Here is a 27,344-nt window from a genome sequence, read left to right on the forward strand (position 1 = left end):
AGGATGTATTTCCTCATACATACTGTACTTCGATATTATAGGTTTAAAGCACGTAAAATTGTCCTGCAATGCCCATTGATGCAACACATTTCACCTGTACTGTAATGTGTAGACCAATTCCTCTAAGATTTGGCATAACGAACACTATACATTAATCATAGTCGAGGTTACCATCACAGTTCTATTAAAGTGTATGTGTTTGCCACACCATTAGTGAAAAGTGGAATACTACCTTTGACTTCAGTAATCAACAAAACATCCTTTTATTACACCAATTTTTATCAGTTTTTATTTTACTTACTAACCTTTACATGAGACTCAATTAGAATGACTATCACTGTACCGGCGTTCATTTGTAACTGTGGCACTTAGGTCAGCCTTATGAGAAAACATATTTCTCAATAGGCCGTAATTTCGTTAAAGGACGTTGCAAAACCATAATTATACTTTTTATGCATGCACTGTGATTACATTTTAACTTACAGGAGTGTGTTTATGGGATTGAAGTGGGTTATAAGGCAATGTTTTATGGTGACCTAAGAAATTATTTTATGAAAATAGAGTGCAGTTGCTTAAGAATATTTCAAATGAAAACTAAATATAAAACATACACATTTTCTACAGTCAAATAAAGCATTCACCAATGTTTAAAATGAAAATGTTTACAATGTTTACGTAACATTTATATTGTCACTGTATATACCATTCTAAAAATAATTTGCATTAAACATTGTGCTCATAATAATTGAATTATGAGGGCCATTATGCCATTTCTACTTGACGCAGTTTGTCCAAGCGGGTCTTGTACGTCTCCTCTTGCACCCTCAACTTTTCAGACACCGCCACCTGCAAAGGATTCACAGCAAATAGCTTCACAGACACGTACACTCTTTGTGACATTTCACGCGTTCACATTATTGCAGGTTGTATTATTGCATCCCAGCGGGGCAGTGCCAGGAATTAAAAAATATATATACCAAGGTGACAATGACACATGCATGTATATGAATATAATTTAATTTCACAACAAATGCGTTTAAATAAAAGAGTACTGTATTTTGAGATGCAAGTTTCGAATTGTGGATTTACGTTAATATAAAAGCGAGTACTTTTATTTTAACGTTCCGCAACTTAGTTGACATTTTATTCATGAATCATGGATTTTAGATTTTGACGCTAACACAATGGACAACTTTGCAGGTCATGTCACTGGGTCACTTTATACCACTATTAAAAATAATATATGCCTAGAGATTATTTTGAATATTGTTAGTGGCTGCCTGCCGTTGCTACCGACACGAGCTTGGAAACTGGCTAAACGGGATTTTGTGCATAATAAACATCGATTTGAATATATAATAGACTAGCTTTACAACCCGGCTTCGCCTGGGACTTAAGATTCACCACGCCCGGCCGCCTTTGTCCCCCCAGTGGAAATGTTCACACAACACACCAGTTACCACCAGTTATTCGTTTGAGGCTGAGTCGAACCTAGGGGAGGCCCAGGACCGGTTCAAATAATCGTGGCCGTGAGCGGGAATCGAACTTGGGACGCCGGGTTCGGAGCGCAGCGCGCTAACCACTACACGACAATGCGTTACGCTTCCACGTGCGCGGGTTACATGACAGATGTGACGTCACAGCTCACTTGCCGTGCCAAAAATCTCTGCATTATTGAGCTTCCCCCCCCCCCCCGCAAAAAAGTGTATTTTAATTTGTTTTGCATGGTGTACAGTCTGGAAAGTACCCACATGGCAAATTTCCAGTTTGTTGCATGTCGGAAAGTACGCTAAACATTTTGAACAGACACACATAATCACAACTTTGCCTTTTATATATATTGAGAGATGGGTCACACACCGAAGAGGTGGGAGTAACACAGACGATTGACACGGTTCATTTAAAACTTGTCTAACTTTTCAATTTGTGCTCCCATCAATGTAATTATTTCGCCATAATATTCTTTAAATCGTAGAAAAAATAAAAAAAACCCTCACAATACATATCTTGAATTTTTTTGACATACAAAAAGCGTGCTCCGAATACATTATAAGAGTATGAAAGTAACAGCTGTCTCTTATTTTCCATTGCAAAGCATCAGGTTCTCTATTCTCTACAACTAATGTTTAATAATTGCCAACAGAATGGTCAGGGGCCCTATAACACAAACAAGATAGGAATAACTTTAAACATTCTACGTGACTTTACCGAAAGACCCAAAGAATGTGAATTCCTGCAGTCACGAAAGCTTTAAGTCAAGATTTAGGTATTGATTAGTGGAACAGTTAAGGAATATATTTAATTAAATAAGGAATAAATTGCATTAAATAAGGATCAAATTAAAATTTAGTTAACCAGATGATAATATACCCGTTGAAATACATGAAACAATGCCTCTTGTGAAAGTACAAACTGGGTTACATTAAATATATCTTTGAATATTTACACAAAATTTTAAAAAAATTCTCAACGAAACCAATAAAAAAAATTCTCAAATCCCTGCCGTTTAAGAGACGCATTGGGGGCAGTGTACTAACAACAGTGGGAGGTTTGTCAATGTGTGGTATAATGGGTGTATGTTCTATGGCAGCCATTTCCTGGCTTCAGAACCACCCTCCCTCCCTTAACCCCTTTATCACCATTGTGGGTCCACGTGTGTGGAGCCGCACTCCATTACAAAAGTGGGCACACAGTATCAACAAAATGTCCCTTCAATGTCATCAAGCCAGCTTTGTTGTAAATCACCCCCCCCCCCCCGCTGAATACACTTGTTCAAGCAATGGACTTTAAAACTTTTTGAGAGGCAATATTGGACATGTGTTTTTGTTGTTCCGACTGCATATGTACACAAACATGAAAACGTTCATATTTGAAAGTTATAAGTTGCTCCCCCAAAAATGCATCTCGAAGCCGAGCTGTTTTTTGCTGGTTTTATGTATATGGGAGTTTGGACATTAACCATATTTAGGAAAAGGCAACACAGTATTTAGATTTACTCCAAACACTACCTTGTTTCAAGGGAACGTGCACATGTGGTCATTTTCTGAACGATGATCGGGGGTGTTGCTAATACGATGCAATATCAATTTGCATTTCCACAAACATCACAAGTTGACGCAGTGGGATGATTTTAACTCATAAATATGACCGGTTGTTGAACGTGTTGAAAAAGAGAAACAATGAATGACGATGAATAGATACGTACTGTGAGATGTAACGTTGACCTACAAAGCAGTTTGTCTTTTCATATCCGCAAAGCTGCGAAACAAAACTTCAAACAGGCGTTGTTACATAGAATTACTCCAGATTCTGGGCTACAGGTGGGGCAATCATCGGACATATTAGATGTATGTAGAGTACTGTACTTGGCTTTGGCCAGTGTGTGGAGTGGGCATTTGCCTACGAGCTACAAAGCTTTTGGTTTTAGCCTCTTGTGAGAGGTGTCAGGTTACTGCCAAAATATGTACAATTGATACCTTGCCTTCTGAACTTGAAATTAACATTTACGCAGAAAATATAGACCCGCCTGCCTGTTGTACAGTGCGGGTTGAGAAACAACTGCAATGCCCAAACATGCAAATAGTTTAAACCTTGTATCTTCAATCGAAAGTTATGAATACACAATTGTACTGTACACGGAACTGCTCTTATTACTTGCAACTGCAGTTTTCTCTCCCGAAAACGCGAGATCAAAGGACGCTTCGACACATTTTTTGCGTACAAGAGATTTAAAACTTAAAGAAAACAAAGCAACCTCCCCCCCCCCCCGATAACTGAATGGGTTGGAATTGATGCGTATTTATGAAAGTGTTTTTCCAAAAATTCAACTTCTTTAAATGTGTGTTGACCACACACATAATTTTGACATGACTAAGGCAATGCTGTACAAGTGCATCCACACTTGAAAACAACTGTGTACACTTCTATATATACTGTATATTTATTGGTTTAAGGACAAGAAGTACGTTGATTGTATTCATATTGGGCTCTTTTTAAAACGTATCTTTAAAAATCACATAAGCAATGTAAACACATGTTTGATAGGACACGCATTGTACAGCATTTGGAGGAGGAAAAATAAACATTTCATATGAACTAAACAACCTAATGGCATAATTACTTAACGAATTTATGATGAAGCGGTGGCGCTTTGGTTAAAGTTGTCTCCTGTGACCCAGGTGACCTGAGTTTTATTCCAGCCTGTGGCGACAATTTGCGGTGATTTGTGAAACAGTTCTTGTTCACCCGCCCTCCCTCTTCATCAATCTGCACTGCCCAGGATGGTGAAATATGGTCAAACAACAAAATCCCCCGTATAGCCTTAATAGACTGTAGGGGCAAGTGGTGTTAGCGAGCACCTATGAAGGCCGGCACGGTACACGAGGGGGTGGGTGGACAACACCACGACCGACCGCCTTTGTCTCCCCAGTGGCGATGTTTACACACCGCACCAGCTACTCATTTGAGGCTGAGTCGACCTAGGGGAGGCCCAGGACCGGTTCAGATCATCGTGAGCGGGGTTCATAGCGCAGCGTAGCGCTAACCGATCCACAACCGCCCCTCGTGTGTCTCGCAAAGGATGGGGAAGAGGCATTCATCCAGCAGTGGTTCCAAAAAGGCTGTAAGCAGCATTTGATGTGTAAACCGTAATTCAAAATGTAGTACTGTACGGCAATTACCATGAAAGAAAACAGGCCATTGCCATTCAAAACAAACACACGCTTGTGCAGTATAGGAGCCATTAGAATAACTACCACAAAAACATTTTCATATTTAAAATCCCTCAACGGAATCTTTTCATCATATCAATGGTTTCTAAATTACCATGCCCATGTATTCCCATCCGTGCCCGGTCTCTTCTTGTAAATGCTAATATGCTTAATTCGAAATTAAATGCGGTTGACGAAGAATCAAGTAGTAGTTGGATTATATAATAAACGTTGAAATATTTCACCACCTCAAAGTTGACGATATTTAACGGAACTGAACATTCTCTGCATTTGGGACATGCCAATACATTGCCTGACTTTGATAAGACTTGCCGAGATTGTTTAGGCCCATTAACATTCATGCATTTATGGCAGTACACTGTGGCTTACTCAAGGTTCAAAAGCCTCACTGTGTCGACCCATTCTTTCAGGAACCACACACATTCCAAACTGTGTGGTAGCTACCAAAAACTGTTAAAATATTAGTGGAGGTTGGTTTGCTTTTTGAAGAAAGGACAGAGCATGAATTAAACGTGTGTTTTAGAAAAAATACTCATTGCTTGAATGTAAGATACAGGATTGTAAAGTTACATTGTAATGTATATGGAAATGTAGAATGTATACGTATAACATCATTCACTATATTAGAAACTGTAGAAGAACTCATCTTTATAAAAATGTTCACGATATTAAATACACATAGTTCTACACATTTGGAATGTTAATGAAGTACTGGAATTGAGCAGTTTCAGAACACACGGTCCCCTATTAATATGCAACAACGAAATGCATGTACAGCACAATTCAATATTCAGCAAAAGACAATTCATTCAATGAAACGTAAATACTGCCCTGTAAATGTTTACATTAGGCATTTTTATATCACATATCTCGTGGCCTAAGTTATTTTAGTCGAGTGGATTTAAACAAACACTTGCAGTATGCTTAGAATCCTTACAATGTCTAATTCTGGTCTAAATTCCATTCCCCTGCCGCCCTCCAAACAGTCGTTACACCCCACCACCATCTTACAATCTCAACCTACAAATGTTGTACATTAACATGCTTTGCTTTATTCACAATCTCCCTAAAAAGTACCATTAAGATAACAACAACAGTTTTAAGTCTGTAAATGGAATAAACTGCATATTTACAATTTCAATTTGAGGTCTGAGTTTCAATCCTAAGCTCAAATACCCTGGCCATGCATGTTGTTGGCAGTAATATGACACCAAACACTTGTGGCTCAGCTGAAATTGTATCACAAATTCTACTGAGCATCTGGATGTATGGAAACAATACAAGTTGTGTGTGGAGCTCCCACAACCCCAAATGTTTACAATTGTCTCTTTGTCCTTTTCCATATCAGACAGCTCCGATGTAGTTCATGAACAAGCAGAAATGTTTCCACGCAATGAGAAATGGCATTCATTTGCCACGCTGATCATCAGGCTACTGGAGATAAATGTGGCCTCACTCAACCGCTCCACATTGTTGAGTGAATCTGGAAACCTTCTTTCTTGAAATGTCACACGCAAAAAGGCTTCTGCATTATATCACTCTCGGTAAGAGTTGTAAGGCCAATAATTATTCACTTTGATTAGAGGTAAAACGAATCGCGTGCGTTCAAGTTGATTCAATCTATTGAAATTTCAACTGTGCATAATGTCATTTACTTCTGCAACTTCAGCAGGAGGGAATTAAGCAGGTGAATTGATGACATTATTGTGTGCCAACGAAGTTATTACCAATAAACTATGATTCATTACCTTCTTACTTAGATGGAGTATTTTCAGTTCTTTGCAACTAAGTGCTTCGCATTGATGCTTGCTGCTATCGTATTTCAACGCTGTCATAAATATACACTCCCAACTAATTTCTATATTTTCAAATGTCAATCTACAAATTATTTGTTTACGACGACTACTATTGTTATCCCGGTGTCACATAGCACCGTGAGCTGCACATGAGATGCATAAAGCCAGCCATATGCCAGTATTTGTGCTAATCTACAATATTAAATTTAGAGTGGATCAAATATCCATAATTACTGTTAAATAATCCACCACACAAGTCTTTATATTACAGGTTAATCAACTTGCAATGTTTAATACACTTGAAGAGGTCAAACAACCCAGGGGTTTTCACTCAGAAATGATTAGCTGCACTGTACACGCCTCAATACTCTGCAGCATAGTCAAATGTTTTACACCGACGACGTAAAATAATCTTTAAAAAAGTAAAGTTTTTTTCAATACACTGGTCTGCCAACAACTTGAACACAATACCAATAAAGTGTTATTATGAAAACTGCATTTCAGTTCATGATTATGCTTGAATGAAATTTTACTGGATACTGGATATAAACATTTAAACATAGTGTATTTTACACTTAATAATGTTATTTAGAAAATACTCTACGGTATGAAAACAGTTGGTACAACAATTTATCATGGTTCCTTATGCCTAGTTTTGATCAAGACAGAAAGGAGTGGAAGAAAATAATCGGTGTTCGTTTTAAAGGTACTGTGAAGGTACAATAGTATGAAGCAAACAATAATGAAGAGAACGGAAGTGAATGTTAGCATGCAAATACTTCCCTTTGCAAAAAAAAATATTCTTGCCTTACAGAATATCCATATACGGTACAATACATTACAAAATCTTTGCTGATCATTTGTGTCATTGTTTAGTACAGTACACACATTTATTATTAAAAAATACAGTGCATAACCATGTTTGCTATAATCACATTAACAATGGAGTTGCAACTAAGGGATGAAACGCATCTGAAAGGACATCCATGGAGGAATATGGAGCTATGAAATCAGTACATCTGCCGGTGCAAAGTGGATTATTAGATTGCAGGACTGACAAATAATCATTATTATCAGAAAAAATGATATCGCAGTGGCAGTCAAGGAATGAAACGTGACCGAGAAGACATCAAACAAGGAGACGGAAGAATGAAATAAGTTCATGTGCAGGTGCTAGTTGGCGTGAGATGTGGCAGTGGCTCGGGGAGGCCTTCATCCAAAAGTGGATGGACCCTGACCGATCATGACAATGATTCAATGATTACAAATCTGCACGGCTGGCACTGTGGCTAGAATGTTTCACTGACAATCGTTGAGTTGAGAGTTCAAATCTAAGTGGGGGGGGGGGGGCAACTCAATCTATCAACCTTCTGAGTTAAGTAAAAAAAGGTAGCACTTTGTGGGAAGTTACATGGTCACAATTGTATGGATACACTGGGCCCTGCCTCCGCGATGTGGAATTTACACGAATGTTTAAGGGCTGTAAATGGGATTTAAAGGCTGCTTGATTGCTCACAACAGCAGGGGACAGATTGCTTGGTGAATATTATTAACTCTTTCCCATTCCGATGACGTACGTGTGCATGTACGTCATCAGAAACAATCAAATAAAATAACTTTATCGGTATCGAGGCACCCACACGGCCATGCGGGAGGCCGTGCGGCACAGTTTGGTGCCAGCTATCATAGAGTGCGGTCGTGTCACTACGGTTCTCTGTGGTGAGTAAAATGCCTTTAAAAATAACGGCGCTACGCCTCTCCAAATAAAATTGACACCGAGCCGATTGAGTGGTGAACGGGACACCCACCCCGCAACTTGCAGTCGTGTCAGAACGGGAAAGGGTTAAATAGGGTTGAACTGTATATTACAAGTGAATATAAAGAATATATGGGTGAATTTTTCGATTTAAATCTTTCGTGACTGCAGGGATTCATCTTCTTGGTTCTTTCGGTAAAGTCACGTAGAAGGGAAGTAATAAAATAATAAAAATAATATATTATATATTATATAAAATCTATTATTTTATTATGTTTTATTTTTATCATTTTATTACTTCCCTTCTACGTGACTTTACCGAAAGAACCAAGAAGATGAATATATGGGTGTAGTAATATTTTGAATCGTGCGGTTGGAAACCCACCTGAAGTTCACCGATCATCTCGGCGGCCACCTCCTCCAGGGTTGTTCTGACCTCTGCCAATGTGTGACCACGGAGGGGGTCATCGCCACTCGGGTAATCGGCGAGGGGGTCAGCCATTCTCTCTTCCTCCTCGGCCTCTTCCACGATGGGCTCCTCTGCATTCTACCAGATATTACAGGTTCGAGCAATATTCATATCAGCCAGCAGGAAAGATACCTCCGAGGCAATGTCAACATCGGGCACAGACGTCACAATGCAGTCAATGTACCATGTCTGGTAAGCTTGGTAAACGATGTTGCCACAGTTCCTCGGAATTTAGGCCAAGCTGTGTACACCATCTTTGTCTAAATTCATCACCGAAATAACATATTGGATGATGTATAAATATCTGACGTGCAATTCACACCCCTTAAACATTTGTGGAAATTCCACATCGTAGAGACAGGGCAGTGTATCAAAATATCTACTTTTCCAAAATATGTTTGGCAACATGCTTCACACATATAGTATACCGTATGAAACTTTCATACAAAATGGATATCATGCAATATTGATACTCATCACTTAAATATCATGCTATTGGATGATGTATACATATCTGACATAGCATATACTCTGTGCAGAGTATATAAATATAGCATGTACATTCTCTTGGCCATTAACATAAATACTTTATACGTTTTGATCGAGCCTTATTGCTCATTTAATTATATATATAAAAATTTTTTAAACAAATGATGGGTTTCAGGAAGAAGAGTGAACAATGATATGCAAATACAGTACTGGTAAGGTCATTCCACGTAAATGGAATACACAGCGAGATGTTACAGTACTCAATCATTTTAGTTGACTAAAATTACATTCCTGTAAGGTTAATGGTATATTTATAATCGTTGCTTAAGCAATAAAAGTAAACATGTACAGCGTTAAGGTATTATCATTCATGCATCTTCTGGAATGTATCTACATCGTGGAAATGTTCATTGGCCAACGAGGAGTATTTTTCATTTATTTCTTAGCTAATATCAACTGTATTTGCCAAATCAATGGAGTGCTTTTGGAATTTAGTGTACAACTTAATATTCACGTAATATTATATTGACTCTTGCAATTACAAACCAATTTTCACGCCAAGAAGTGTGGAAAATCGTTTAAGACACTGACTTTTTAGCATAATTCCCGATGAAATTATTTTCATGAAAATAACTTAAATAGCAATACACAACTTTTGGTATCATTGATGTCATCATCAAATATCTAATCATTGTTGCTGCATGATGCAATCATTCAGACCACCGGCTATGGTATATATGTGTTAGATTCCTATTGAGAGCTGCAATCTACAAGCAAAACCCTCCCATTGTGCTTTGTAGAGCAAACATAAGGGGGTCGTTGGCTGGTGGTATAGTTTGTTTTCTTCCAGCCGTGTAACTCTCAATGCAGCACTGACCTAAAGCTTTATTCTAGACAATCAAATCAGCGTTACAACATTTTATTGTTAAATCCAGTTCAACCAGAAAAAAAGGAACAGCCAAAATTGTCAGTTGCCAAAGTGTTTAACATTTAAAGCAGCTCTGAACATGTTTGTGTCCATAATTCTATTGCGTCTACGTCAGAGCCGCAAACTAAACCTATACAGTATTCCTATATTGAGTTCTTATCTCATAAGCTGTAGAATGGAGCAGATTAAGGAGGCTTGTTATGCTCCGTATTTACTCTGTCCTTTTTGGTAGTGGTTAGGCCACATTCCAATGCCAACTATTATTACACAAGAAAAAACAAATATATATACAGTCAAGGATAACTAACGAATTGTAGAGTTTGAATGTACAATTTTATGATTATAAAAATGAGGTAATCTATGTATTATAACAGAGACCTTTTATACGTGAATTCTATCATTTGTGTTTCGCTTGAACATTTTATTTAAATAGTCTAAAGATCAGAGTTTAAAGGAATATTTAGTGTTATATATAACTACAATAATTTTAAATATTAAATATACGGATTATATTTCGATTTAAAGCTTTCGTGACTGCAGGGATTCATCTTCTTGGTTCTTTCGGTAAAGTCACGTAGAAGGGAAGTAATAAAATAATAAAAATAAAACATAATAAAATAATTCTCACGACGTTTCGGCCACAACACAAGTAGCCGTCACCTGAGGACGGCTACTTGTAGCCGTCACCTGAGGACGGCTACTTGTGTTGTGGCCGAACCGTCGTGAGAATTATTTTATTATGTTTTATTTTTATTATTTTATTACTTCCCTTCTACGTGACTTTACCGAAAGAACCAAGAAGATACGGATTATACTTTTATATATAACTAGTGTTATATATAACTACAATAATTCTAAATATGAAATATACGGATTATACTTTAGCATAAAATATTTCTCAGCAGTGACCGGGGACAGCAAAATGTGAGTAAAACTCGGTGCAACAAACCAATGAAAGTACATTGGGGGTCACACTTTTAACAGACGTAATACATAATCGTTTTCATTCGAATGTACCTACAGATTTTTGGGAAACTATACACAAATGCAAACTGAACACATTCAAGTTAATAAGTAAAATAATGTTATTTCGTAAAAACCTGTTCAATATCACTGGAAACAGAATAACATAATTTAGAGATGAACAAAACACATGAGCATGCCATACTATTTAGGAAAGGGCCTTCTACTACAGACCACAGACATATCAGATTTGGAAAGAGTACTACTGATGGATATCAAATACCTTTATGCCTAGCCTTTGTAGAATATGAAAAGGCATTTACACTGTGGAAATTGATGCAGTGATCCATGGGTCTCAAAATCCACAACCTAAATAAAACAACGTTTTATAATAAAAAAATATGAAAATGGAAGTTACACTGAGATTGCACGACCAAAGTATAAAAATGCATGTTATTAATAGTCAGACGAGCTTTGGGAGAACTTATTTACAGCAACATTACAACATTAATTGTTTCTGGAGACTGGATTGAGAAACAACGGCTTAAAAATAGAGAAAATACTAACAATATCAGATATTCGGATATCATTGTCATCACAACAACCAATGGGAACGTATTACCGTCCAGGAAACGGTATAAGTCTGCAAAGTGGAACAAACAATAAATATGAAATAGACAAATGAAACAGACAAAAGTATAGATTATTTGCTACAAAAAATGTGAGATATCTGTCGGAGGGACAGATTAAATTATGAGGTTGGAGCGCTGTTGCCAAACTGAACTTAATAATGAAAAGCAACATAACACTGTGCCTAAAAGAGAAATATCCTAATCAGTGCATATTACTCGCTATAATATAAGGATAAAAAAGACATGGACACTGATATACAGTAAAAAATAGAGAAATATACAGTAAATGTTGAGGGGTGCTCACCGAGAGGAATGGATAGATTACAACTTAGAGATATAAAAATGCCTCAGGCGGAAGCGAGTGGGATTGACCAGGCTACGTCGCGAAAAGGGACAATGGCCAGTGGTCAAGACTAATGACAGAGTGGCCAGCCAACCGAGGGAATACGTCAGAGATTATATACAACGCGGAGATGAAACAGTGAAATCAGCTCATGTGCAGGTACTAAATGGCTTCTTAAATCACTTGGCCATGAGAGATGGTGACCGATTGGGGAGGCCCTCAACCAGCGGTGGAGAGTTCATGGCTGACGATTGTGTCCATACTCAGAAAAACAAATCGGTTAAAGCATAAACCCCACAATATAACGGTAGAAATATTTTAAAGTTGAAAAAAGTAGATAAAGGCTAAAAATGCATGACCCTACCGAGTGCACTGATTAGATGCACATGTGTAATGCTCGAGCTTTGACTATGAGGTCATCTGCTTCAGCATTACTTTCTAGGAGGCAGTACACTCTCAGGAGGTTTGAGTGTGAGTGGGAGGTTTTCAACCCTTCCGTTTCCCCCTGTAATGTCCTCCCAAGGGTCCTGCCAAATGCAATGTCCTGCTTTGCGTTGTGTCACCGATTTCACGGGTGCAGCAGCAGAGGGCACTATAGACCCAACCAGGACCACTTTGTCAGGCGTTAACATGGTTGTCGTATGGCACCATGGACCCATCCATAGGAATGTGTTTTTTTTTATCACTGGCTCAAGGCAACCAACTGAGACGAGTTCTACTCAGTGGACATTTGAGCCTGAAAACAGAAAACGTGTGTTTGAGTGGAAGCACAGCCGTTTCAATACGGGCAAAAAAAAGTGTCTATTTGTTTGTGTTTCTCCCTTGTGGTGGGACTTTGTAGGTTGAACGTTGAGATTTATAAGGGCACGGGGTGACCGATAAGGTCTGAATTGGTCTGTAATATGGTAGAGACTGATAATAGGTTGTTGACAGGTATGGTGAAAGGGTGATCATGGGGATCGTAGTGAAAATCTTGTAAAAAGGGATAATTGCAGTTGGGAGATTATAATTACTGTAGTTTATTCAAAACGGTGGAGCAACACGGGAATAACAGGGAATGATTTTAATAATCGGTAACAAAGATAAAAACAAAAACACAAAATGTATGACTCATTTTAAACTTCGAACATCACATGATGCTGCTGAGGAACGCCCACATCTTGCAGCTGAACACGTAGAGAAGAGTTTCATCAGGGGTTAGTTCATAATTGTGCAAACGCCGTCTCTGCTTTTCCCTGCGAAGTAGCTATTTATTTAATTCCTGCAATATTTTTGCCGAATCCAGAAATACATTTGTACTTTGATATTACGTAAAAAAACAATTCGATTGCTGAATTTAAATACGAAATCTATTTTCCTTAAATGGCAGCACAGGTGTCCCAATGATAAAACTGGTAATGTGGGTTTCTGGTTCAAAAACAAGTGTTCCTTTTTTAATATGATATCGTTTAACAATCTTTTTTTATCCTTGTTATACATTACATGTTTGCACACACTTGTATAAATACTCTATCTGCTTCCCCCTTGCATAAGCCTTCATTATTTATTGCCCTTCTTGATTCGTCACAGCATTCAGATATACCTTTGTACTTTGACACTTTGTCAAAGTAAATTGTGTACTGTATATTTGAACTTGTTTGCCTTCTAGGGGTTTGGTTAAGGGGAGGGGAAAATCTCTCAGTTGGTATTGGTTAATTTATCACCTCGGTAGGCATAATGTAAACTCTATGTATAAAACAAATGATCACGGCAGTTTAATGCAGCATCTGCACAATTGCAAACTTGGCCAATGATTAAAGCACACGATAAGCTTTTTACTTTTCGGCAGATTGGCACTTTAATAATTATCACACAGTATTGACAAGTTGTGGTGAAGTGATTCAATGTGTGATGGATTCAATCTGCCAAACCCTTTTATGATGCGAAATCAAACTAGAAATTGGGCAATGTCTCTTTACAATGGTGGCCCTAAGTCAGTGATGGAAATTCCACATTCACATGGTGGGAGTCAGTCTATTTACATAACAATCACCGGTGACTTCCTATATTCTGGTACTCAACATGTTTGCGCCCAAAGAGATGATGGGCCAAGTTGACTGCCAAGGAGGAATTTAACTCACAACTTTCCCGAGCACTGTTGGAGCCACTTGGCCAGACTGCAGGGCATTCCTAATTTTAAAATATATATAATTAGATCCCCCTTGCAAGAATGCAACATATTTTCTTTTAACATAGAAAATGAACAATGACATTGACAAAGAAATAGGAACAAGAGTTTCGAGATGCACAAAAAGAAGCGTGGAGTGGTGCATGCTTGAAATTATACTGAGAGACGGGAAGATGAACTGAAGTATTAGAGACCATATATAATTAATATACAACATATTGACTGCTAAGAAAAGTAAAATGGGCTTGGGCAGAACACGTTGCCAGCAGAGATGAGTGTGCTGCAGACTAATAAAAGAATGGCAGCCAAAAGAGGGAAAATACAGTAGAGTCCATCAAGGAAATTAATCTGGATGGATTGTTGCATTCCAAAACCGTAAGAGATGGTGATCATTAGTGGAGGCCTTCATCCAGCAGAGGATAGACCACGACTGAAGATTACGATAGCAAAGCGTGGGATGGAATTAAAAGTTCGTTTCTGTGTCACTGTTCCCCACACCATCACTATCCCTCATGGTCATATAGTGGTGCAGTTCATTTCACTTATTTCCATGGTGTTTGTCCCCTCAGGGGTATTATTCCATCATTAGTCTTGTCCATTGATCTAGTCCTGTCCAATTTGGCGTCATCCCTTATAGGGACTGTCTTGCCCAAGTCTACATACCCTTTCTTCATACCGAATATGATGTGTCAGATTTGAGTGCAAATTTGAGCGTGGGATATTTGGCCAAGTACTTTTGCGTGTGAAGAGAGGACCACATTAAAAGTTCAAGCAAATTCATAGTCTCCTTCCGATTAGCACGGTTAGAAGTTCAACATACAGTACACACATGCCTCCTACAGATCCCTCATCACCCCCTAGGTGGGGTGTCTTATACAGTCTCTGTACGATTCAACATTTGATCCCTACAAATTGCTACATTACAAGCATGTACATCAGCTGGCTATGACTGTCAAGTGTAGAATGATTGGCTGAGATAGATGGGTGAATGACTGCTGGTGTCTGACCTCCGTTAACTCAGCTCGGGGACACATGTAGCGTTCGTATATGTCCGCATCAATGCCCTCTTCCAGTGGCAGTGGGAAGGGTTTCTGGTTGATCTCCAACAACTCCACCTCAATCTGCAAATGTATCAACAGCAGACACGAATAAACGCGGCAAGAACACCGTTAGGAATACAGCATTCCCTCGTTATTCATGAACTTGCTATACGTCATTTTGGCATTCTGTGAATTGCATCTGGAACGCTACGTGACTGCATCAAGCGAAGGTTATGACAAAGTGATGACAGAGAATGTGATGCGAGAAAGTGATGAGAGAGAATGTGATGAGATAAAGTGATGAGATAGAAGGCTTATTTACGTATCTAAGGTAATTCATAAAAAAAATATATCATTATCCGTACCCTTCGCGAATAACAAGGTAATACTGTATACCCAAAAAAATCAGAGCTGAAAAACGAATACTTAGTTTATTTAGAAATTATAAAGCAATATATATATATATATACCATTTATAACTAACAATTCGTGTATACTCCAGTCAGTGAAAAGTACCCGTTAAGGTGTGATAGACTGGATCTGTCAAATGATAGTGATATAGAATAACATGGCAAGTCCAATGTTGCTTTGTTGATTTTGAGTGTGACATCTAGTGGAGACCTTGAGGACTTGTGGTGTGACTATTGGAGATATTTATGTATTGGCATGTTAAATGTTCAGTCAAACTCTTTATCCAGGGTGATTGTGGGGAAGGGTACTCCAGTTCCAAATATCTGACGTCCCGATCGGGGATTAACTTGTTTATCTGGGGGGGCGTGACCTCGAATAACTCCGGATATTTGGAAGAATTTTCTGAATAACTTCATTTATCCGTGGTTTCCGGCGCCAGATAATTAGAAGTATTTGCCTGGATAACTTCGTTTAACTGTGGTCTGGACCCAGAAAATGTGGATTACCACACCTTCCGGATATTTGGAAAAGAAGACTGAGTTTGCCCACACCGGATAAACGAATTCCCGGATAATTGGGTCACAGATAAAACAGAGTTTGACTGTTTATTGCAATATTCATGATGTGTTACTCAATCATTTTAATTCGTATGACTTTTAATCAAAAGATATGGATAATAAAGCCTGATGACGATGTGTTTCATGTCAACATGACAGTACTCTACTTGATTAAATTTCAAGTTCCAGTTTGTTTCGTTTCACCAGGATAGAACTCAGAGACCAGGATAGTCTCATTTGCAAGAGTGAATGTCCTACGAATTTGAAATATCCTAGCCCAATGTACTACAGTATATGACACCAATGGTCTATGTGGGTATGCATGAGCGATGAATGAATATTTTAATGACTTGTGTTTAATTGCAATATCTCGATTCTTAACTTTCTAACCATTTTCCTTCAACCACACATCCATGCTGTTGAATCGCAAACCCCTGTTCAAGTGCAAGCTCAATATTTTCCTTTTATTATTTTACCTGACTGCCTTTCTAGCGCTATATCATATGACCCACTGTTCTATAAAGTGTGTTGCGATGTGGTTGCATTTAAATGCTATGCAACATCCAAATGGTTATTGTATTGTAGCAGTGTTCAGCATGCCTGCACAGACTTGTACACTTGACACCGACTACGGAATGTGATTTTAGTCGTATGGTAAAGAGTAGATGCACATGTGTCAGATATAAAAAAAACCCTGGAGCATAACAACTTTGTCAATGCACACAGAACGGTTCAAGTCCGCACACTTAGCAGCGTAATCGCATCATTTTCCATAGAGAACTAAAAATTGTTAATTAAAAATTACAGTACAACCATACATGGTTATTTAGAATTGGCTGCATATATTGCAAAACTGATGTATGGATCGCTTCTACGACCGAATAAACATTTTACCTTTTTAGAACGATAATAAGAATCCAGGTGGTCAAATGTTAATGTTAGCTTTTCAAAATGATGCGTGAAAAACAGGGCAACAAAATGAACTGCAGTACAGTGTAGCACGTTACGGACGTCATGTATTAATAACTGGCCTTATTTATTAACCGAGGGAAACGAAAGCTGGAGTATAAATTACAATTGGGAAAATCTTCAACGCCATTAGGTGCACCGACTCCACCTGCCGTTGAAGCTGCGATCATCACTCGTCAACCATTATAGTACACGGAAACAACTTTTTAAAAAAATGTTCACCGTGTAATCTTTACAGTTGTAATTTACGCGAGTAAGAAACACCAGCAGTATTTAAAGTCTGCATCAGAACCAACTGAGAAACAAGCATATCTCAAAATCGCCACTGGAGCAGTGGTGCACAGCAGAGGCGTTGAATTGTTGAACCTACGTTGTGCAAATCGGCTACGTGGAAAACACACTTTAAAATTCGACCGTAGGAATTAATTCCTTCACTTAGAAGCGGGTGATATCTCGTTCTGATCAAATACGTCCTCTGTATGGGAGATGTGGGTACCATCTTGAGTATACAGGAGCCAAACACCTAAATTTGTGTTCATTCACCACAATGACAGGAGGCAGATTAGCACGGCTGGATACGTATGGTGCGAAAGAAATTCAACGTACATGCGAGCGCCACATTTTAGCTCCACTGACTAATTACAAAATACACCATTCAACACTCTAATATACTCTTACAAATGTTCATGAAGTCACCCTCAAACTTTACAAGTTTTTCAACATGGTCGGTTGGTTTCCTTTCAATCTGAAATGTAAACAGGTCTAATGTGACTTCGACATACAGTACCTGCTTTTCCAGTTTTAGCCAAATATGGATTTGCATAGATTTTGAGCAAACAAATTGTACAAATGGTATTGCAGGATACGTCAATACTTTACAAAGCTTATGCAACATCGAAGTGCCATTGCCAAAGCTATGGAAACTTTGGTGAAATTACATTTATTAAAATACAAAATACTGTTATCATCAACATGGATAAATGTATTAAATAGGTTTAACTTGTAACCTTCTAACATGCTGTACAATAATTTAATAAGAAACATATCCAAATGGACCATACTATTGAACATGAGAACGCCTGTTTAAAATCAGCTGGCAGTATAAAACAGAACCGAACGTGGTGCCAATTACAACATAACATAAAAAAAACTGTGACCAGCCGCTGCAATGTATACGTGCTAAAGGTCCAAAAAAACAACATAAGTAAAATATATCATGGAATAAACGAGATCAGTTGGAGGAAGAAAGCTCAGAGTTTATGTTGGACTGTTCGTATTATATAAACAGCCATACGCACATGCTCTGTTTCGTATATTAAATTCAACACAGGCTTATTAGTCTGATGCGTGGTCTTCTTGTGCTGACATCTGGACAATAATTCAACCACTGAAAACCTAGCCGATCTAAAAGAATTTCCATAAACACTACCACCATTCACCATCACTGTAGTTTCTGCTCCCCAGCCCTCTCCCCCTCCGTTCCCCCCCCCACGTGAATTTTGAGCGCACACATTCATCGCTATACTATGTACTGTAATGTTATCCCCATGCTATGAAATGTACGATGATATTTCCTTAATGTGGCAGTTTTAGTTTTCAACCACGCACGGCTATACTTACTGCACATTCAACGTTTTTCCCTGGTATACAGGCTACTTTTTTACGATAAGCACAGGGTCATATAAGGCGGTAGTCATCTTACGGCAAATGCTTATTGTCGCATTTGAAAAATGTGTTATCTTTAATATGGTTAGGTGATGGGGGTTGACCGCATGTGGTGAAGCAATGTGTGGGTTTACTCCTGTCTTATCAAAGACGCCTGTGGCACGCGTGGAATAGCAGCGCAAATACATTACTCTCCAGAGCAGTGGTGCCCAACTTTTGTTCATCACGTTCCCCAAAATGTTCTTCATTGAAAGGCCCGCGGGTCACTGGCGCCCCCCCCGGACAACACACAAAAGTGAAAACAACACCGCCCCCCACCACCCATCATCATCGTGCTGCTGTCAAACCCGAAAAGCGGTTCAAATGTGCTGTCTTATCGGCGAGAATGAAGAACACTGCGATACTACTCCCTTACCAGCACTCTCAACTGTCCGTGTACCTCTCTCTACCAGCATATAGAGTAGACGTAATATTTGAACAAGACAGATTTTTGTTTTCTGTACACGTTATCAACATAATGCATTTAGCCTTTCATTTAACAACGTATCTAAATATTTACAACTTAATATGTATACTTATAGAGAATCATTGCCTTACAGTTGAAACTGAGTCACGATTACCACAAAGCGTAGGAGCAAGTTCATAGTTGGATGAAGTAAAACAGTGTGTAACAACGATTTCCCCCTCTCCCCCTTAATGTTATTAAATAATGAGGATGAATGCATCTTCGGGAATTATCAACACTTTGTTTAATAATAATGAAAAGCACCTTAGAATTTGGAAAAAAATAAAATGCAAAGCCCAAATGACCTGAAAAATTAAAAAAATTACGAATGTTTTGTAATAAAAAAAAGTGTAATAAAGTGTGTTGCATAACTAGTCAATAGTGGTAGTTGTCCGAGGGTTATAAATGTGACTGTAACTTTGAAATAAAAGCCAAGAGTAAAGCTTGTGGACATTATTACACAAGCAAGGATACTTATATAAGAAAAAGGACAATAATTATTATTATTCATTCACCACCATTGCTGAATGACATGCCATATTTATACCCACGTGTGAGGCAGTGTGCATTTGTGTCTGTTTATATTACCCAAATGCCAACGTAAGGTGCATTTTCAAGATAATTCTGTTGTGGAAAAGCACATCCTAGCAACATAAGTTTGGTTCGTGGTGACGTTCACGTTTCTGTATGAAAAATTCACAAATAAGAGGAGTTTTCGTGCCATTTTGTGCACACAGAAAATATGTCACGGTAAATATGTGAGAGAAAAAAAAGAATATTTTAAAAAAATAAGATCATAACCCTGGAACATGGCAATCAATCAAATTAAAATTACCGGGGGAAAAACGTCACAAAAGTTCAATGTGAGCACGTCAGAATCAGAATATTTATTTGTACTGCAGGAGGAATCCGATGAGCTATAAAGCTCTTTTTCACAGTTGTCCAGTAGGTTTCACAAATGTTGGCATGTGGGTGATATTACGATTACACGTATGTACAACAGTAATAACACAGTCCTGAACGCCTGTTTCAGCATTCAACAAACTCAGAAGGAAGAGACAAACACTAAAGTAGACAATGGTTAACGATGAGAAAAACAACAGCAATAATGGTTTTCTGCCATCGTACTCACTTGCGAGTCAATGAAAACCACATCTTGTGGCTGTGTGAAGACAAATTCATAGAGTCTGTAGTGCTGGAAAAGACTTGTCACACAGTAGCACACAATGAATATTTGTATTTGCAAGTGGGCAGCAAATGCTATGAACAGAAAAAAATGCATTATTCACTCCACAGTATTCTGTAACAAATCACCACGAATAGGGAGAATATTGGCCAAAAGTGTTTAATGTATGTTTTTGCGTATGTGTAAACATATTATATAAATGAAGGCAACAATCAATATTATATGTAATTACGTAAACAATGTTGGATTGTTCATGCAAAAAAACAATGTACCTGGTGGTTAGGTAACCGAGAACGAGCTTTCCTTGCTCCAGGCTGAGACACGCCAAGTCATCACAGCCAACTCCCACCAGCTGCAGTGAACAAGCCTTCAAATTTTCCACGAGCTTCATTCGCCTCTCTGCAATGAGACATCCTCTCCTGTTTAAAAATGTTTAAAACTTCCAAAGTAAATAACATACACACTGCACGCAATGTACATATTGGGGTGTGGTGCGTTGGGTGTTCCGACTGCTCACATCACATTATTTTCGTCACAATTAGCTTGTGGCTTATGACATCAATCTTTTGTTTGAACTGCACAAACAAAGCCACAGTGTGTTTTAATGTCAGATGACCGGATGATCATTATGATGAACATCATTAGTTGGAAATTACACTTGTGAGCATCAAATTACCATAGCGACTACAACCAGTCATGCTGCATTAACATTGCAGCGACGCTACACACTTCTGTGACCATATACAGGACAACAATTGTAGCCAAATATGAGGTGTCACCACAAGTATTCTAAATTCCGTCAAATCACTGTTAGTATTTTTTTAAATCAAATTTTGACACTACAGCATCACACACAAAATAAAAATGTGTGTCTGTTAAAATTTGATAGACATGAGCAATGAAATGTTTTTCTTTTCTTATTTTGTTCTTGTTATTTTTGTTGCGAAGGCAAACAAATACAACAGCAAACAAGGGAGTACATTGTGTACAGCCTTGTCACTCTGTCCAGATTCTTCTGAACTCGACAACGCAGGTTATTTTCGGAAGGTAGAATGCATAATAGTTTTAGTGAAAAAATGCCTATACTGAATGCTTAACGTATTTTGAGTGGAAATAACAGGCTGTTAAACACATCCCACTAAATGGCAGCATCATATGATGTTTGAACATTTGGCATTAATTAATATATGACACATGTATGCAATTACCTTAAAGAACCCAACATTTTTTAAATCATGTTGTATGCGATGGGATCACGTACAGACAGCCCCCGGGTTATGGAAGGGTTAACTTCCCGAGAACAATCCGTAACCCGACTTTTCCGTATGTCGAAAACTGAACAATTTTCCCCCAAAATCAAGATAAATTCCCACTTATTACAGTGAATTTGGCTGTAACGGTTCCACCTGAAGACGGAAGCTTGTGTTGCCTCCGAAACGTCGTGATTTAATTTAGTTGTTTTTTCATTTATTTATTTTTAACTACGTGACTTTACCGAAAAAACCAAAGTATGAATCCTTGCAGTCACGAAAACTTCAAATCTAGAATTAATATAAATTCCATTTACCTTAATCCTAGTCAAGCTCGAGTGAGGTGTACGGCTGCCGGCCTTACGCCTCGCTCCACATACTTCATCTGCAACCTCACCGTGCTGCACTACTTGGGCTTATGTAACTAACGCAAACATTTCCGCGTAATGCATTTTTTTGACATGATTTATGGAAGCATTTCCATAAGGTCGGATTTTTGTAAGTCGGGTCTTCCGCAACCCGGGGACTGTCTGTATATTGTCTCTTGAACTGAATCACGACCCTGAATCGTGACAATTCATAAAATCGTTGGGTGAATTGTTATATCCCTAGCATCTGCTAGAGAAGACAGTGACTAACTCAATGAGCCACGTCTATTCTAATGAGTCTGAAAGGCAAAAAATCTGAAAGTTGGTGCGATTGCAATCCGCCAAAGCTTATGACGAGAGATTCAGCATATAGTAATCATTCTACCACACTGTTGTGTGAAACCAAATACTTCCATCTGCAGCCACGATAATTTACATTTGAATTGTGATGTGAATGTATTTATTTTGGCTCCCCTACAAAACACTTCAAGATGTTATGAAAATCTACAGTGCTGAAAGCAATGGCATGTGGGCATTTGAAGGAGTCAAGGTGTTAATGCAATAATTATGAAAGCCTGTGACCAAGCCAAGACCATCAACACTCACTCCACCTGAGAAGCTGGTTCATATTAAGGCAAGTAATACAAGTTCACCGAGGGAAGCTCTGCAGTGTTGCCAGATACCCGAGTTATTTGGTCAAGGTATGCTGCATAAATGCAGCTCATGTCCAGGTAATTATATCGTAGGGCCATGAAATGTATGGCAGCTTGGGGAGGCCTTCATGCCACAGTGGATAAAACATAGCTGCTGCTGCTGCTGATGAGATCAACGAGTGGACATAGTTCTACCATACCCCTCTTCACCTTCTATGTTCTGCAGCAGAGTGTGCAAGAGGGTGACAACGTAGAGGATCTGCTGCGATGAGAATCCGTGTTCACGAGCCCAGCGATAGGCCGACACGTACACATCCAGCAATGCCGCCTCGCGCAGGGACGTCTTGTGCTCACACAGGTGCAGCATCTCCACCAGATGCCTGCAGAGTTTCTCAGTTCAATAAATGCAAATCACGATAACTTCTTTGTGACACATATTTTATTAGTTTTACTTTTAGCTAATCTCGGGACTGTTTTTCAGGAGAGTCCTGCATTGTTTGGCATGTTATCCGATGTTTTGCTCCAAATGCTGGGAGCTTCTTCAGGAACTGGATTTGAATTCAACCGGAAAACACATCAGAGCTATGCAGCACAATTGCAAGAAACCTACGCAGTAGCAAAACTGGAACGCATCGAGGAGAACTAACACATCGAGGAGGAAACGATGCTCATCATCTGCATGAATAGGTCGGTCAATAAGTGGCTTTGTCTTTTACAGGTCATCTCATTGCCCTGCCATTGGAAATATCATGAGCTTTAAAGTGCTATAGTTATTAACATGTCACGACACATAACGGGGGGAAATGCATTTCAAGCCAATACAAAACATCGACCCGGCCATGCAGTGGCATTCATATAAAATTTTAACAATTACAACTTGAGATCTAGTGGTGGCATTGGTGGATCACACTGATATGGACACATGGGTTCTCTGTTGAATCACAAATGTCATCATACCTTCCTAAGGGTTACTCAATGTATTTAGGGGATTTTTCCAAACATTCTCGTTTCCTTTAAATCTGGCCAAACATGTCAAAGCAAAACCCTCTCTTACAAATACATCATAAAGTACCGTATGTACACGCATTGTATTCTTCCAATGGAGCAATTAATGTAGTGGAAAGGCACATTTTCATTAACACATGGCATAAAAGCAAACTGATGCAAGTCTCTATTATTTAAAAAAAAAGTGGAAGAATTTGCCCATGCACCAATGTATGAAGTGGGCCTCATATAGTTGCAAACAAAATCATGCTATGAAAATATATGCATTGTTTTTTAAACTGATTGGTCCACACCAGATACAGCTTTAATTAGAGCCGAGTCTCAAACGGTGTTAGACCAGAGGATGCCAAAAGGCGAACAGCAAAATGTTTCTGTTTGGTGTTTTAACATCTTAACACCTGTTTTATTGCCCCGAGCTCTCAATGTCCTCATAGTGGCATTGTCTTTGTGCTTTTCGACTTTTGGCGTCCTCTGGTCTAACACTGTTTGAGACAAGGCTCTAAATAAAGCTGTCTCTGGTGTGAACCAATCAGTTTCAAATACAATACATATATTACCATAGCATGTTTTTCTTTTGGTTAATGCAGACATGATTCCTTGCAAAAGGTTTCTGTTTGGTGTTTTAACATCTTAACACCTATACTCTTTGGTTTTTTCGGTAAAGTCACGTAGGAAAAAAAAAATTCAATTAAATCACGTTTTGGAGACAACACAAGCTTCCGTCTTCAGGTGGAACCGTCAAAGCAAAATTTTTGCTGTGACGTCGTGATTTAATTTAATTTATTTACTTTTTTTACCTACGTGACTTTACCGAAAAAACCAAAGAGTATGGACCCTTGCAGTCACGAAAACTTCAAATCTAGATCTTAACACCTGTTTTATTGCCAGAAAGGGTCAAAATATTCTTATATTATACTGAAATAGTTGACAAAAGCGTGGCTGCTTACGTCTGCACCTCCTCCAGAGTGAGTGTGGCAAGGGACTCCACTTGAGAAACTGAGAGGACAATCTCTGTCTTGGATAAGTCCTTTTTCTCGGTCACAACTGCGTCGTCGTTCTGCACTCACAACGAAGCCAGATATATTCCATTCAAAAACACATGAGATTGTGTAAACTTCGTTTATTTGATGTTAAGATAGCCTCGTGGTCAGTGTGCTAACCAATGAGCTACTGTTCCCAGGGTTCATTCCAACTCAATAAAGGGGAATTAACAAGGTTATTCAACTGCTACAAATTGCAGAATAAAGGCCCTGTGAATTGATGATTATTATAAGAGAATACCATTGTGTGCGGCTTTGGTATGCGAAAATTTGTATAGTGTGAAAAAGAACCGCAACTAAGCTTAAGTATAAAATGACAATATATATTTTTTTATCAGTTATAAAGAGAACAATCGATTCTATTCAAAATGTATTAGATGTTAAAATACTAATTTTGCTGTTTTTTCAACTTTTGTTGCAAAACCAGCTAAAAAAACGAGTCATTCTATATTGCTAAGTTAATGAAAACTGATATATCCACAGGGAAAATGTATAAAAATATAATTTAAACCGCTGTATACAGATGATATAAGTGCAACTAAACAGTTATATTTTGAAAGGAAATGCGATAAGGCTGGTACACCGCTGAAACAAAGTAAAACATAATGAGACGTTAAAATATCGCTGTTAGTAGACTCATGGTACAGCCCTCATTCATCCACTGCTGGGCTGGTTGACAACCCACAGCCGTGCGGGTCTTGGGGCTTATTTGACCATACTTCACCACTCTGGTCAGTGAATGTTGAAGGCGCGGGAGCATAGAAGTACAGCCCAGCAATGGATGTCTGCACTGTCCTCTGGTGGTCCAGTACTCTTATTACACTATCCATGGCATCGTGCACCACACTACATTCATGTTTATACAACACACATAATACGATACAACTTATAAAATGCAGTGACCGGAATATATATAAAATATACAGGACAGTAATCTCAATACCACACGACACGATAACGTATTGACGCCGGGTGAAATTCACAACAGGCACACACACGATACATATTTTAATCAGGCTAAATGTTGGTTTAAAACGTCTTAACGGTAGCGATTACCATCGTCGCAAACTGTTAAAAGGCTGTATTTGTTTAAAAACAAAAATAACAATTTATTTAGCTTCAAGGTAACGCGGACATTTAAATGTCCACTCGGCAATCGCCGCGTTCTGTCGGCGGTTGCGCGGGGTCCGCTACGGCGCTGGTGATTGGCTGGCGGGAGCCACGCCCCACATGAAACGCCGTCTCCTATTGGCTAGACGGCGGGGATTTCTCAACGCCCAATCACAGCGCCGCGTGGCGAGAGGAAGGGGTTGCCGTCTCTACCACGCAACAGTCGCCTAGCAACTCACGCGACGGTCGCCTAGCAACTCACGCGACGGTCGCCCAGCAACCTCATGCGACGGTCGCCCAGCAACTCACGCGACGGTCGCCTAGCAACTCACGAGACGGTCGTCTAGCAACTCACGCGACGGTCGCCACGGCGACGGCTGGTCACGTACCCAGAACACGTGGCACGGCATTGAAGCAATTCCTGCTTATTGTTCAAACAACCCAAAAAAACACTTCAATAATTATATTCTTGGTTCTTTCGGTAAAGTCACGTAGAAGGGAAATAATAAAATAATAAAAACATTAAAAATATTCTCACGACGTTTCGACTGCAACGAACCAAGAATATGAATCCCTGCAGTCACGAAAGCTTTAAATCAAAACTTCAATAATTATTTAAGTGTTTTTTCTCTCACTTTCACATCGATATAATACGGCAGCATCTGGTTTTAAGCAAGAAAAACTCTGGACTGGCGTTTGACCTTCTGGGTCTCATCAGCAGTGTCAGACTGGTAATCCGGCAGCAAATGTTTAATAACTCTCCTTCTGATGACCTGGACATCTGTGAAAAAGAGCTTTATGGCTCATCGGATTCCTCCAGTATAAATACATATTCTGATTCTGATGATGAGACGCCTCCAAAAAGCCAAACACCAGTCCACAGTTTGTTTGCTTGCTGAGTTACCACCAAAAAACATTCTTGGCAGTATTCCATTGAAAATATGGCTGATGGACTATAACACGTTTTATTTGCGTGGAGAAATGATTTAATTCTCTCCCCCCCCATATAATGCTCCGCGTGGTTTTAGTTACATTGCTCCACACCAAACGCGTAATGAGTTTGTGTGTGGTTACTCACACCAACTCGATTGGCAATCAAGTTGAAAGAAAATAATCCGTTTTTAGTTTGGCACCAATACAGGAATTTAATCATGAAAGCTGAACACGCGATGGACTCCGGCTGTGGAAGAAAATGCAAAGTTCAAATAGCCCTTTGGGGCCGTCCATAAATGACGTCACGCGATTTTGGACGATTTTTGACCACCCCCCCCAGTCACACGGCGTCACAAAAAGTCAGACCCCCCCTCAAATA

General features: G+C 38.9%; 1 protein-coding gene across 3 annotated transcripts; it reads right to left on the minus strand.

Annotated features, from left to right (window-relative positions):
• Positions 1 to 290: 290 nt before the first annotated feature.
• On the minus strand, positions 291 to 26,085 carry CABCOCO1 (ciliary associated calcium binding coiled-coil 1). Of its 3 annotated transcripts, none has more exons than XM_078855095.1 (8): positions 25,979 to 26,085; positions 24,830 to 24,939; positions 23,088 to 23,257; positions 20,879 to 21,005; positions 20,553 to 20,625; positions 15,281 to 15,394; positions 8,668 to 8,822; positions 291 to 846 (listed from the first exon to the last, which is right to left on the minus strand). In XM_078855095.1, the coding sequence occupies exons 1-7, from the start codon at positions 25,979 to 25,981 to the stop codon at positions 8,682 to 8,684; spliced, it is 738 nt and encodes a 245-aa protein (XP_078711221.1). In that variant the 5' UTR covers positions 25,982 to 26,085; the 3' UTR covers positions 291 to 846; positions 8,668 to 8,681. The 3 variants fall into 3 exon arrangements, with proteins under 3 accessions (XP_078711221.1, XP_078711220.1, XP_078711222.1); XM_078855094.1 differs by having other exon boundaries at positions 293 to 846; positions 8,668 to 8,829; XM_078855096.1 differs by lacking the exon at positions 291 to 846 and adding an exon at positions 4,188 to 4,200.
• Between the last annotated feature and the right edge of the window lie 1,259 nt (positions 26,086 to 27,344).

This window comes from Lampetra fluviatilis, chromosome 4 (genome assembly GCF_964198595.1).
Source record: "Lampetra fluviatilis chromosome 4, kcLamFluv1.1, whole genome shotgun sequence".
In the NCBI taxonomy this organism is placed as follows: domain Eukaryota; kingdom Metazoa; phylum Chordata; class Hyperoartia; order Petromyzontiformes; family Petromyzontidae; genus Lampetra; species Lampetra fluviatilis.

Coding starts and splice junctions, on each gene's coding strand:
- CABCOCO1 (XM_078855094.1), bottom strand. Junction 21,006..23,087: donor TCTGCTGCAGAACATAGAAG/GTGAAGAGGGGT, acceptor GTCTCATTGCAG/AGAGGCGAATGAAGCTCGTG. Junction 847..8,667: donor AGATGATCGGTGAACTTCAG/GTGGGTTTCCAA, acceptor AATCCTTTGCAG/GTGGCGGTGTCTGAAAAGTT.